Genomic DNA, 14,833 nt, shown 5'->3' with positions numbered 1-14,833 from the left:
CAATACGTGATGGTGAGCGGTAGGTTGCAGGGGGTGCGGGTGGTAATGGTAAACGTATATGCCCCGAACTGGGATGATGCCGGATTTATGAAGCGCATGCTGGGTCGGATTCCGGACCTGGAGGTAGGAAGCTTGATAATGGGGGGGGGGATTTCAACACGGTGCTGGATCCAGCATTGGATCGCTCTAGGTCCAAGACGGGGAAAGAGGCCGGCTGCGGCCAAGGTGCTTAGACGGTTTATGGACCAGATGGGGGAGTGGATCCATGGAGTGTTTGCCAGGCCCCTGGCCAGGGAATTCTCATTCTTTTCCCACGTCCATAGAGCCTACTCCCGGATAGATTTTTTTGTTTTGAGTAGGGCGCTAACCCCGAAAGTGGAGGGAATGGAGTATTCGGCCATAGCCATCTTGGACCATGCCCCGTACTGGGTGGAGCTGGAGTTAGGAGAGGAGAGGGATCAGCACCCGCTGTGGCGTCTGGATGTGGGATTATTGGCGGATGAGGAGGCGTGCGGGAGGGTGCATCGAGAGATATTTGGAGGCCAATGACAATGGAGAGGTGCAGGTGGGGGTAGTCTGGGAGGCGTTGAAGGCGGTGGTCAGGGGAGAGTTGATCTCCATCAGGGTACACAGGGATAAGAGAGAGAGCAGGAAGAGGGAGAGGTTGGTGGGGGAGATCTTAAGGGTGGACAGGAGATATGCAGAGGCCCCCGAGGAGGGACTACTTAGGGAGCGGCGAAGCCTCCAGATGGAGTTTGACCTGTTGACCACAGGGAAAGCAGAGGCACAATGGAGGAAAGCACAGGGGGCGACGTACGAGTATGGGGAGAAGGCGAGCCGGATGCTGGCACACCAGCTTCGTAAGAGGGAGGCAGCGAGGGAGACAGGTGGAGTTAAGGATAGCGGGGGGAATACGGTGCGGAGTGCGGTGAGAGTAAATGAGGTATTCAAGGACTTCTATGAGGAGCTGTACAGATCTGAGCCCCCAGCGGGGGAGGAGGGGATGCGACGATTTTTGGATCAACTGAGGCTTCCGAGGGTGGAGGAGCAGGTAGGTGGCTGGTTTAGGGGCGCCAATTGGGTTGGAGGAGCTGGTTAAAGGATTGGGGAACATGCAGGCGGGGAAGGCCCCAGGGCCAAATGGGTTCCCGGTCGAGTTTTATAGGAAATATGTGGACCTGCTAGGCCCGTTGTTAGTGAGGACTTTCAATGAGGCAAGGGAGAGGGGGACCTGCCCCCGACAATGTCCGGGGCGCTGATCTCTCTGATCCTGAAGCGGGACAAGGACCCACTGCAATGTGGGTCGTATAGACCGATCTCGCTCCTCAATGTGGATGCTAAGTTGCTGGCAAAAGTGCTGGCTACGAGAATTGAGGACTGTGTCCCGGGGGTGATCCATGAGGACCAGACGGGATTTGTAAAGGGCAGGCAGTTAAACACTAATGTGCGGAGGCTCCTCAACGTGATTGTGATGCCATAGGTGGAGGGAGAAGCGGAGGTAGTGGCAGCTATGGACGCGGAGAAGGCCTTCGACCGGGTGGAGTGGGAGTATCTTTGGGAAGTGTTGCGGAGGTTTGGGTTCGGGGAGGGGTTCATCAGCTGGGTCAGGCTGCTATATAGAGCCCCGGTGGCGAGTGTGGCTACGAATCGGCGGAGGTCGGAGTACTTTCAGCTGTACCGAGGGACGAGGCAGGGGTGCCCCCTGTCCCACTTGTTGTTTGCATTGGCAATTGAGCCTTTGGCCATGGCACTAAGGGAGTCCAGGAAATGGAGGGAATTGGTCCGAGGGGGAGAGGAACATCGGGTGTCGCTGTATGCGGACGACCTGTTGCTGTATGTGGCAGATCCAGTGGAGGGGATGGCGGAGGTCATGCGGATCCTAAGGGAGTTTGGGGACTTCTCGGGCTATAAGCTCAATGTAGGGAAAAGTGAGCTCTTTGTGGTACATCCAGGGGACCAGGGAAGGGCGATAGACGACCTACCATTGAAGAGGGCGGAAAGGAACTTTCGGTACTTGGGGATCCAGGTGGCTGTGAGTTGGGAGGTCCTGCACAAGCTCAATTTGACGTGGTTGGTGGAGCAGATGGAGGAGGATTTCAAAAGATGGGATGTGCTGCCACTCTCGCTAGCGGGCAGGGTAGAGTCGTTTAAAATTATGGTCCTCCCAAGGTTTCTCTTTGTGTTCCAGTGCCTTCCCATTATGATTACCAAGGCTCTTTTTAACTCGGTAGCAAGGAGCATCATGGGTTTTGTGTGGGCAAATAAGACCCCGAGGGTAAAGAGGGTGTTTCTGGAGCGTAGCAGGGACAGGGGAGGGCTGGCGCTGCCAAATCTGTGCGGCTATTATTGGGCAGCCAACATGGCGATGATCCGAAAGTGGGTAATAGAGGGAGAGAGGGCGGCGTGGAAGAGGTTGGAGATGGCGTCCTGCAGGGCCACGAGCCTGAGGGCGCTGGTGACGGCACCGCTGCCGCTCTCACCGACAAGGTACACCACGAGTCCGGTGGTGGCGGCAACGTTGAAGATCTGGGGGCAGTGGAGACGGCAAACAGGCGAGATGGGAGCCTCGGTTTGGTCCCCAATTCAGGAGATCCATCGGGTCGTCCCGGGAAGGATGGATGGGGGGTTTCGGAGCTGGCATCGGGCAGGGATTAGAAGACTGGGGGACCTGTTTATAGACGGGACGTTTGCAAGCCTAGGGGCGCTGGAGGAGAAGTTTGGGTTACCCCCGGGAAATGCGTTCAGGTATATGCAAGTGAGGGCGTTTGTGAGGCAGCAGGTGAGGGAATTCCCGTTGCTCCCGGCACAGGGGATTCAGGACAGGGTGATTTTGGGTGTATGGGTCGGAGAAGGCAAGGTTTCGGCGATCTATCAGGAGATGAAAGAGGAGGCGGCCTCGGTAGAGGAGTTAAAGGGCAAGTGGGAGGAGGAGCTTGGGGAGGAGATAGATGAGGGTCTGTGGGCTGATGCCCTGAGTAGGGTTAATTCCTCTTCCTCTTGCGCCAGGCTCAGCCTAATACAATTTAAGGTTACTCACAGAGCGCATATAACAGGGGCGAGGTTAAGTAGGTTCTTTGGGATGGAGGACAGGTGAGGGAGATGCTCGGGAAGCCCGGCGAATCACATCCACATGTTCTGGTCATGCCCGGCACTGGATGGGTTCTGGAGGGGTTTCGCGAGGACTATGTCCAAGGTGGTGAAAGTCCAGGTCAAGCCGAGCTAGGGGTTGGCACTATTTGGGGTAACGGATGAGCCGGGAGTGCAGGAGGCGAAAGAGGCCGGTATCCTGGCAACCATTCCTAGACTATCTCGCGGAGCGTTAGGAGGAGGTCAGCAGCAGCAGCAACCCAAGGGTGGGGGGGGGTCTCTTTCGAGGGGGGTATTTGGGTGGGGGGGGGGGGGCTTCCCCAAGGGTACCTTTGAATGTCATATGGGGGGGTTACTATATACGGGGGAAACCCAATGTATATGTTTTGTATTATTTTCGATTGTTGTGTTTGTGTTCTTTTTTCTTTTTATTATGGGGGGGGGGGGGTTTGTTAAAAATGTTGTTGGGAAAATCTGAATAAACATATTTTTTTTTAAAAAAGAGGGAGCTTCAGGCTAGTTTCGACTGGTTATCCACAGGGAAGGCGATACGCCAACTGAGCCGGGTGAGTGGAGCAATTTACGAATATGGGAGAAGGCAGGGCGGATTCTGGCAGGCAAACTTCGGAGGGACGCGGCGGCGAGGGAAATAGCCTAGGACAGGGAAACTGGTGGTGGCTCCGGAACAGATTAACAAGGTGTTTGAGGAGTTATATGAAAAATTGTATAGATCGGAGCCATCGGGGGAGGATCAGGGGATGAGGGAGTTCCTGGATGGGTTGGAGTATCTGAGGTTAGAGGAGGAAGACAGGGATTGGAGCTGTCGGTGGGGGAACAGGAGTTGAAGGAGGCAATTGAGAGGATGCAGTCAGGGATGGTGACAGGGCCAGATGGGTTCCTAGTAGAGTATTACAAGAAATTGAAAGACAAATTGGCGTCACTGATGGTGGGAATGTTCAAGGAGGTGATAGGGAAGGGGGAGCTACCACAAACATTGGGGCAGGCCTCAATCTCCCTGCTGTTAAAAAAAGATAAGGACCCAACAGAGTGTTGGTCGTGTAGGTCTACATCACTACTAAATGTAGATGCCAAGATACTTACGAAGGTGCTGGTGGCAAGGTTGAAGGGGTGCCTCCCAAAGGTGATAGGGGAAGACCAGATGGGGTTCTTGAAAGGAAGGCAGCTATTTTCAAATATTAGGAGGTTATTAAATGTAATAGAGCCTTTGGCCATCATTTTAAGGAGTTCAGGACTGTGAAAGGGGATAGTACGGGGAGATGGAACATAGGGGGCGGGATTATCCGAAATGGAGGCAGAGTGTCCACTCCGTCGCAAACGCCGTCGCGTTTTACGATGGCGTGAACAGGCCGCTCCCACTTCGAATTCTGGCCCCTACAGGGGGCCAGCACAGCGCTGGAGTGGTTTGCGACACTCCAGCCGCAGATCCCGGCGCGAACTGGCGCCAACGATGACATGTGCAGTGGCGTCGGTGCCAACCGACGCATATGCGGGAGCCTCGCGGAGCGCTCCGTCCCCTCACCAACATGGCGCCGAGGTTCTGGGGCTGGTCGCGCAAGGAAGTAGGCCCGGGGGCGGGGGAAAGAGGCCGGCCCGCCGATCGGTGAGCCCCGATCGTGGGCCAGACCCCATTGGAGCCCCCCCCCCCCCCCCCCCCGGAACGGAGCCCCCCTCTCCCCCCCACAGGCCACCCCCCAAACCTTTGCGACGAGTACCCGCTGGCAGCGCCCAGGTGTGGACGGCGCCGGCGGGACAAGGCCATTTACGCGTGGCCGCTCGGCCCATCTGGGTCGGAGAATCGGTGGCCTGGCCGCGGATAGCGACCGGCAATTCCCCGCACCTCGGAGAATCGCGCGCCAGCATCGCGCGGAAAAATGGCGCGAACGCCAATTCTCCCAGCCGGCGCAGCTTCGGAGAATCCCGCCCAGGGTGTCTTTGTACACGGATGATTTATTGTTATATATATCAGAGCCAAGTGCGTCGATGGGGAACATAATGGAACTTTTCCAAAGATTTGGATCTTTTTCAGGATATAAATTGAACCTGGAGAAGAGTGAATATTTTGTAGCGTCTGGGCTGCCATCTCTCAGCGCAGCAACCCACTTCAGATATTTGGGGGTGCAGGTGGCGTGGGACTGAGGGGCCTCTGTAGTACAATTTTGCTAGTTTGGTGCGGAGGGTGAAAGTGGGATTGGCAAGCTGGGACACCCTTCCTCTGTCATTGGTTAGTCGAGTGCAGGCGATTAAAATGAATGTGCTGCCACGATTTTTTTTTTTCCCCAGTGCCTGCCAGTCTTTGTGCCAAAGGCATTCTTCGGGGAAGTGGACAGGTCGGTCACCTCGTTCATTTGGGGGGAGGGGGTAGTAGCCAGGGTCAGGAAGGGGGCGGTAGGTGGGGGGGGGGGGGGGGGGTTGGGCCTCCCAAATTTATTACATTATTATTGGCCGGCGAATGCGGTGAAGCGTTGGGTTGGAGGGGTAGTTAGGTGAATTGGACATTTTTGAATTCTCCCTCTGTGTACCCGAATAGGCGCCGGAGTGTGGTGACGAGGGGATTTTCACAGTAACTTCATTGCAGTGTTAATGTAAACCTACTTGCGACAATAAAGAATTGCTTGCTTGCATTGGTGAGACCGCACCTGGAATACTGGAAAGTGGAGTTGAGGACAAGATGAGACCAGCCATGATCATATTGAATGGCGGAGAAAGTTTGAGGGGCTGAATTGCCTACTTCTAGTTCTTATTTTAAAAGGAAAAAGGCAATTTGTCCTATTGTCCGATCTCACATTATTGAATGGATCCTTCAAAAATTATGACATCCATATCTGTTCCACATCTTAGTCAACATCAAATCAGTTTTTCCTTGGGCCATGTTCTATTTATGTATCAAGTTTAATTGAAATCAGTCCATTATTTTTTTGAGACAGGGGGCATGGTCTTATGGAAAAGTTTCCAAGTGTCATTTGTGGCATGTTTTGCTGGGAGTTTCCTCTGTCGGTGGGAACCCCACTGATATCTAAACTCACTTTTCCGGGCCCTGGGGAGTTTCTCCCCAGTCAAGCCCACAATTATTTCCATCATTGGAGAGCTGAACTGGCCAGACTGGCTCCTCAGAGATCAGGCCACCATTTTGAAAGGGTGCCCTGATCTTTAAGTGAGTGTGTGGGTTCCCCCCCACCCATAGGCAATGTCACCCCCACACATATGGGCATTATCCCACACCTCCCCAGGTGATGACACTCTGCTATGTGGTCACCAAGGGGCCTTTTCAGGCCTTCAGATGCCCCCTTTTGGGCCCCCTCCCTTCCAGGACCCCTAGTCCACCCCCTCAAGCTACTAGGGGCCCCTTCAAACTCACCCTGCACCGCCCACCACTCATACCTCCATTCACCCTCCACCCTGGCAGTGCTCCTGTTACATTTGCTGTGCCAACTGGGCATGGCAGTGCCAGGTTGGCAGTGCCAAGGTGCCTGCATTCCAGGGGAGGGCCACCCTGTCCTGTCCATGACCACCCAGGGGCCTGAATGGCTTGGTCATGCCCATTGTGGGCAGGATCCTGATTGCACCGCCTTTCGAAGTCCGGGTAGATCTCGCCAGGCGCACTAGCTGCCGGGAAGCCCGTGGGAGGCTTCACCCAGCATTTATTGGCCGAGTCCCGCTCCTGTTAAGGCGTCACGGGGCTGGTAGACTGCGCCCATACAATTTACAGACAAACAGTGGCAAAAGCATTACCTCTGTCATAGTGAGGAGATTGTTTTTCACTTAGAGGGTTGTGAATCTTTGGAATTCTCTGCCCCAGATGGTTGTGTATATTTAAGGCTGAGATACACACATTTTTGATCTCGCAGGGAATCAAGGGAAATGGAGAGGTTTTCTCGTCATGCTTATCACATGGTGACAGGCCCACAGCTGTGGCTCGATGAGGCCCTTAATTGTTCCTTAGTTAAGTGCCTCAATTGGCAGTGGGGTGGGAAGGCTGTCCACAGACCTTCACTGTCATGGACTTGTTCAGGGCAGAGGTAGGAAGGTGACAGGGTCCCCACCTGCCACCACCACAGAATCATAGAACTGTTACAGTGCAATAGGCTGCCATTCCATCCATCATGTCTGTATCGGATCCTTGAATGAGCTATGCCCTCAGGGCCATTCTCCTGTCTTCTCCCTGTAACCCTACACATTCTTCCTTTTCAGCTAACAGTCTCATAAACTTTTGTGCCCAGAACCCATTTTAACCTACCGGCAATCCTTCACGACCCATGCCGGCTGACCTTCGCAACCCACGCTGGCTGACCTTTGTGACCGTCACCAGCCGATTTAGCGACCCACCATTTTTGCTTGTGACAGGTGAGCCTGCTTGGTGCTCACGATCTCACTCACTTTCTTATTCAATGTTACATTCTGATAATGAATTTGGCTGATGATTTAAGGTCTCACTGCATCCGTTGAAAAAAATCAAGACGTTTGTCCTTGAACACGCCATGTTTAGTCTTCAATTCTCTTTGAAGTTTTGAGGGTTTTAAACTTTCATTTACCAGTGCTTCCCTGCATATAACACACATGAACTTGAAATCCTGCTTTGCAGTGGCACAATTTATAAACATACACCTCAAGTAATCATCTTTATGCTGCTTTGTTCCTGTTTTCAGCTTCTTCTTCATGGGTGTTCACCAAAGGCCCTGGAGTTCACACCAGCATTGCTGGCAGCTGCAAAATGGAGGAATCTGTCTCACGCCCAGAACATGTGATGTCACCGAATGGGGCACGTGACCCGTTCTCTGTCTCCGCTTCCGGTGGGAGGACTCCATTGTTTGCTGAAAGAAACTGGCACTGACATCTGGAGGAGGCAGTCCACCTTGCTTGGCTCAGGGCCTGCGCACTGCTTGATCCGGTATGCATGTGCAGGATAGCCAGCAATCTCAAAAGACATTCGCGGCCGCCATTTTTTAAAGCTGCCCGCGACCGTTGGGCGTTCCTCCTGTGATCCTAAAACCTGCCCTCATCACCCGCGGGTCGCGACCCTGAGTTTGAAAACTCCTGGTCGAATAAACAGCCTAATCCTGTCCAATTAATGACATCCCCGCCCTCAAGATCATCATTGGGGGGGGGGGGGGGAGCGCAACATAATTATGTTATACTTTATACCTTTTTCATTTTGAGTAAACCTGTTCTGCTCGGTGTGAACTCATTTCCGGACCTTATAATTCTGGCAACGAGGAGTAAACTCTGGTCTCTGGATGATGCTGCAGCCTTTGGCCTCCGCTGCCTCCATAACCCCGCGTTCTGGTGGTGATGTTCCGCGCCTGGAATTTGGTTGTTTGGTCGGTTGGATCGGTTTGATGTGGCTCGGGAAAGTTATGTCGGTTATCCTGAGCAAATTCGCTTCTTCTTTTGGGCCAATGGCATTACTGAGAATAAGCAAGTGGTGGTGTTCCTCACTACTGTGGGGCGGAGAATTACGGTTTGATCCGAGACTTGGTTTTTCCCACTGTCCCAACTCTCGCACTTTTGAAGAGTTGATCGAGGTAGTCAGTGGCCATTTTAGCTCGTCGCCTTCTGTAATAATGGAGCAGTATAGATTTAATAATGCTGTCCACAATCCAGGGGAGTTGGTGGCCTGGTTCGTGGCCCGTTTGCGGCAAATGGCCGAATGATGTTTGTTTGGTAAGTCCTTATTGGAGGCCCTGAGGGACTAGTTGGTCTGGGGTTTCAGCAAAGCGGAAACGCAGGAGTGGCTGCTGGCGGAACCTTCTCTGATGTTGGCACAGGCTCCCCAAATAGCCCAGGTGAATGAAGGCGCAGACCAGGGAGTCCGGAAACTACAAGCTACGAAGGTGAACACCTTAAGGCGTGGACCAGGGCGTGCGGACCCTCCTTTTTGTTGGATCAGCGCCAGGTCCCTGAAATGTGGCTGCATACGTCCCCATGTCTCCTGGGGCCACCATTGCCCTCGTCACGAGTGTTGGATCTCGTTGCCCTACTTGTAGTTGCTCCTGCAAGTTGTCCGTCGATAGACCGGGGCTGATCACCCAGATCTGGAACCCAGATTTCCCACTCCGACGCACTGCATCGCCTGCCGTTGCCCTCGGAGCCGATGCCTCCCAACCTTGTTGATGGATTATCAGGCGTATTAAATTTTATGGATACTCTTCCTGTCATGGCCTCGTGTATACGCGAATGAACGCAAAAGAATCCCGTCTTAGCGAAGCTGCAAAACGTTGTCCTCATTGGCGGCACTGCAGATCAATTATCTGGGGGGTTGAAGGCCTTCACCACCAAGTTGACCGAGTTCAGTGTGGAAGATGGGGTCTTACTCTGAGGGGCCCAGGGTGGTGATCCCGGAGAAAGGTCGGTTGTTAATTTTAAGTGACCTCCATAGTGGTCACCCCGGAGCTTCATGGATGAAGATGTTAGCTCAGAGCTGCGTCTGATGGCCTGTTATGGACGCAAATATCGAGGCGGTGGCCTGCCAGTGTGACATCGGGAACACCAACGGCTCCTTGCCGCTGCATTCCTGCACCCATGGGAATGGCCTGGCTGTCCTTGAGCCTACGTCCACGTCGATTTTGCTGGTTTCTTTCTGGGCTCAATGATTCATCTGCTAATTGAAGTCCAAGTGGATGGAGGCCAACTGAATGCCATCTATCACCATGGCAATGATAATTGAGAAACTCCGCCTCTCCTTCTCCACCAACAGGATTCCAGTGGTCCTCATACATGATAATGGGCCCTCGTTCACGAGCCAAGATTTCTCGGTCTTCTTGCGCTCCAATGGGGTCCGCCATGTTAAGATGGCCCCATACTGTGCAGAGTCTGCACGTTCTCCCCGTGTCTGCGTGGGTTTCCTCCGGGTGCTCCGGTTTCCTCCCACAGTCCAAAGACGTGCAGGTTAGGTGGATTGGCCATGATAAATTGCCCTTAGTGACCAAAAGGTTTAGGAGGGGTTATTGGGTTATGAGGCTAGGGTGGAAGTGAGGGCTTAAGTGGGTCGGTGCAGACTCGATGGGCCGAATGGCCTTCTTCTGCACTGTATGTTCTATACCATCCGGCATGAAATGTGTTGGCCAAGCGGGCCATACAGGCCCTGAAGCAAGGTTTGAGGAAACAGGGCAGTGGCTCATTGGATATAAGGTTGGCCAATTTCTGCTTGCTTACCGGACTATCATAGAATCATAGAAGTTTACAGCATGGAAACAGGCCCTTCGGCCCAACCAATCCATGCCGCCCAGTTTTTACCATTAAGCTAGTCCCAGTTGCCTGCACTTGGCCCATAACCCTCTATACCCATCTTACCCATGTAACTATCTTACTACCATGTAACTGCATGACTATCTGCCATGCAGTTACCGGGATTGCCCCTGTGGAGGTTCTGATGGGTCAACATCTATGGAGCAGATCGGGATTGTTGTTGCCCGACATAGGGGCGAATGTGCGCAAGGCACAGGATCTTCAGACTGCGGTTCCGCATGTCAAGCATCCGGTTCATGTTTTTGTCCCATGGGACGAGATTTACATCTGTAACTATGCTCAGGGTGACCGCTGTTCTGCAGCGGACCGGACCGACCTCGTATTGCCTGTAAGTGGGGGGGACAACAAATGAAGCGCCAGGTGGACCACCTTAGAACCAGGCGCACAGCAGCATGCCCACAGGCAGCTCTTCTGACAGCTCTGCGGGCCCTGTCCGACCCCTTTGATGTCTCCGGCCCTGCTGTGTCACATAGTGGCTGCACCTGTCCGCCCGACTCCCCATCGGACTCCCCTGATTCGGAGATGGACTCGACTCCCCCAGTGCTGGGGCCGCCGGTGCCTCCCCCACAAAAGCCACAGGTGCCCTAAATTCCCCGCCGGTCTGGACGGAAGAGGCGCACCCCGCTCTGCTACTCGTCGCCAAACCCACCTCCATCTGTGGTCGTTGAGGGCAAACAGTTTCTCGAAAAACGCTGCCATCCACCCTTGCCTCTTGCCTCCCCACCTCAGCCTGGTCGAGTGTGCGATGGCGCCATCACAGACTTCGTGGGGGGGGGGATGCGTGGGGGAGGTGGAACCTGGGGTTAAGCAAATCAGGGGCACAAATGAAACCATAAGGTCATGGGACACTTAGGAGACTTGGGGATTGATATTCCCAAAGGACTATGGTGAATATGCAGTCTCCCACTGAGGGATGGGGCGCCCCCTTCTACATCCTGTATAAAACCGGAGGGCCATGAACTGTGAGCAGGCTCCTGTAGTAGAGTACCTGCTCTGTACTCTTGTTCTGTCACATTGAACCCTCTTCCTTTTGATTCAATCTGTTCAACTCGGTGTGGACTCCTTTCCGGATCTTATAATAGCATACTTGTTTTCCTATGTTCCCATGAATGCCAATTTTGAAAAAGCAATGAGAAAAGTAAATAGGGAGGGGAGAGATCTAAATTTGACACCAGCACAGTCGATGAAAATAAGAGTACTGAAACAGTGAACCAAACAGGATATGTTAAATTCCCAACTTCACATGTCATTTGCTCACCCCATCTGGTGATAATTCTGACACTGATTGATACATTTGGCTTCATCAACAGAAATGTATTTCATAAATAGATTGAGTGCAACAAGGGTGCAACTGACTTAATTGTAAAGTGATTAGGTGATTGGATCTCATATTACCAAACAGCTATGGCGTCATTTGTGTGAATTTATATGTTTAGTTGTAAAATCAGTCACAGCAATTAGGTACATGGAGTAGCTACTGAATTCTTACCTCAGGGCACCGGCCTTGTACCTGATTCATGGTAAGAATAACATTAGTCATAACAAAGAAGGAGTTTTCTTGCTGGTGAGAGAAAAAGAAAGTTCAATAATGTATACAGCCATAAAGAAACACTAATGCTTGAATCGCAAACTCAGTTTTTTTGGTGTCAAAACAAAAGATTACACTTTAATGAAACCTTCCACTTTAGTAACTATTTAAAAAGAAGTATTTTTACCACTTTAGAACTAGAAAAAGAACTTTCAGCAGTTTGATTTTGATGTCGAAAACAGATTTGAAATATACGTTCCGTGTAAACAGAAAAATATGTTCATTGTGCAGGCAAGTTGAGAAATGTAACGATAGATATTCATCTTTACTGCCTGGGCAGTTATCTGGCAAAGTAAATCACCTGTCCTTTATAGAACCTGCCCAGTTCTTTTCATTCCATTCATTTTATGGAATGAAAATTTGTCAATGAAATGTCAGACAGGTCAGACTTCCGGTGGCAGCCATGCTGTGAGTGGTCACACACAGTTCAGTTCCTGTTTAAAAACTCTTTTTACCCAAAATCGTGTGCAACTTTGACGGAAAAGTGTAACTGATGGTCGGAGGAGAAGTTTCCCTCGGGAGTGGCATGTCTGCTGGTTATCAAATCCGGCAGAAGGTGAAAGATCTGGCCAAGGAGTTGGAAGGGACCTGTGGTGCAGCAGCCAGTGAAAGGATCGCAGAGGGGTAAGGGCTAGTGCAAGTTGGAAAGCCCCAGATGGAACAGTTGATGGCCTTCATCAAGGAAGAGTTCCGCCAGCAGAGGAAGGAGATGCAGGAGGATCGATCGAAGGCCATCGAATGGGCTGTGGCCCCCCTGAAGGGATCGATGGAGAGGGTGGAGAAATGCTTGGAGGTACAGGGGTCGCAGATCCGAGATAGTGAGAGGGTAATGTTGGACCACAGTGATCGGGTGGTGGCATGGGAGGCGAAGGTGGGGCTCTTAGGAGACCTTTGCAAGACGTTGAGAGCAAAGGTGAAGGAGCAGGAAATTAGGTCGAGAAGGCAGAATCGACAGATAGTGGGCCTGCCTGAAGGAGTAGAAGTTGCGAGTGTCACGAGGCACGTTTTGAGGATGCTGGCGGGGCTGGTAGCGGAGGTGGTGCTGGACAAGGCCCCTGAGGTGGACAGAACACACAGGTCTCTGAGGCAGAAGCCTAGAGCAGGGGAGCCGCCGGGGACTGTGCTGGTGAGGCTCCACAAGCTCGTGGAGAAGGAGAAGATTCTGCAGTGGGCCACGGAGAAGCGCAACTGTGAATGGGAGGGGAACAAAGTCCGAATATACCAGGATATTGGAGCTGAGCTGGAAAAACGGCATGCGGGGTTCAATAAGGCCAAGGTGGTGCTGTATTGACAGCGTATAAGGTTTGGGGTGCTCGACCCGTCAAAACTATGGGTGACCTATAATGAAATGAAAATCGCCTATTGTCACAAGTAGGCTTCAAATTAAGTTACTGTGAAAAGCCCCTAGTCGCCACATTCCGGCGCCTGTTCGGGGAGGCTGTTACGGGAATCAAACCGTGCTGCTGGCCTGCCTTGGTCTGCTTTCAAAGCCAGCAATTTAGCCCTGTGCTAAACAGCCCCTAAAGGTCGGGAATACTATTTTGAGACCCCCAGCGGCAGCCAATGACTTTATCAAGGAGCATAAACTGGGGGAGAACTGAACTGAACAATTTTAGGTGCTGGCACTTTGAAGTAATTGAGAACACGGGTAGAGTGGGAGTTGGGGGGGGGGGGGGGGGGGGGGTGATGCGACAAGGCGAGGTTGGAGAAGACCCATGGTCAGGGCCGGAAAAAGGGGCCATCTTGGATGGGCCAGATACAGGGTGAAATTAACTGGGGTAGAGCTGAAAGGTGAGGATGGCGGACGGTAGGGGGGAATGGAGGCGTAAGCCCCCGTAAGGTTGATAACATGAAACGCGCAAGGGCTCAATAGACCGGTGAAAAGATCTTGGGTCTTTGCATACCTGTTATGGGCCAGGGTTTACAGAACCCCAAAGTGTATCATGGAGTTCACCTGAACCACAACTTTTAATAGGTTGTGGTATGGGGAGCACACGGCCCACTCTACAGGTGTGGTACAGCAGAAATGGAAAAGTATTTTTTAAAGCAAAACAATGTTTATTCTATGAACTCAAGTTAACCTTTTTGAAACATGCAATGAAAATCTTAGCAACCATCAATTCAAATACAACCCCCAAAGAATACAACACTAAGTAATCCTTAATGACTTCCCAAACAACATCCAGAAGACAGAAGAAACACCTTTCAACAGAAGCACATTAGGTTTACATTCACTACTGAGGACATTTATAATTCTGAATTCACCAAATGATCAAGAGATAGTCTTTTCATGGCAGAGAGATCAACAGTACACCTGCTCTGTCTGGCTTCAGCTCCAACACTGAAAACAAAACCAAAAACTCACTCTATTGCAGCCTGTTCAAAAACAAAAGTAAAAAGCTGACAGACAGCCCAGCTCCACCCACACTCTGACATCACTGATAAACACCCTTTTCTTAAAGGTACATTTCTTAAACACCCATTTCTTAAAGGTACTCTCACATGACATACCTCAGGAGTTTAAAAGCGAAGGTGGTCTTTCTGCAGCAGACGCATCCCCACATGAAGGACCAGGTTTGGCTGAGGAAGGTGTGGGGGGTCAGGTTTTTCATTAGGAGTTTGATTAAAAGTCGCTGAGGGTGGCATGTTTGCTGAGTAAGAAAACATGGTCTGTGAGGGACCAGGGTGGGAGATATGTGAGTGTGAGTGGGGCATTAGAAGGGGTGAGGGTAGTGTTGGTAAATGTGCATGCACCGAATTGGGATGATGTAGGTTTTATGAGGGGGTGCTGGCAGCAATCCCGGACCTGGCCATGCACCAGTTGATTATGGGAGGAGGTTTTAACTGTATCCTAGAGCGGAGGGTAGATAGGTCGAGCTCCAGGTCAATGGGTAG

General features: G+C 51.9%; 1 protein-coding gene across 2 annotated transcripts in view; it reads right to left on the bottom strand.

Annotated features, from left to right (window-relative positions):
* LOC140407945 (P2X purinoceptor 4-like) overlaps positions 1 to 14,833 on the bottom strand; it is a 137,795-nt gene that overhangs the window by 104,280 nt on the left and 18,682 nt on the right. For both annotated transcript variants that reach the window (XM_072495129.1, XM_072495128.1), the window contains exon 3: positions 11,840 to 11,911. In XM_072495129.1, coding sequence (XP_072351230.1) covers positions 11,840 to 11,911 — 72 coding nt within the window. The remainder of the gene's footprint in view (positions 1 to 11,839; positions 11,912 to 14,833) is intronic.

This window comes from Scyliorhinus torazame, chromosome 1 (assembly GCF_047496885.1).
Source record: "Scyliorhinus torazame isolate Kashiwa2021f chromosome 1, sScyTor2.1, whole genome shotgun sequence".
Taxonomy (NCBI): Eukaryota; Metazoa; Chordata; class Chondrichthyes; order Carcharhiniformes; family Scyliorhinidae; genus Scyliorhinus; species Scyliorhinus torazame.
This window is presented reverse-complemented; position numbering and strand designations above follow the sequence as displayed.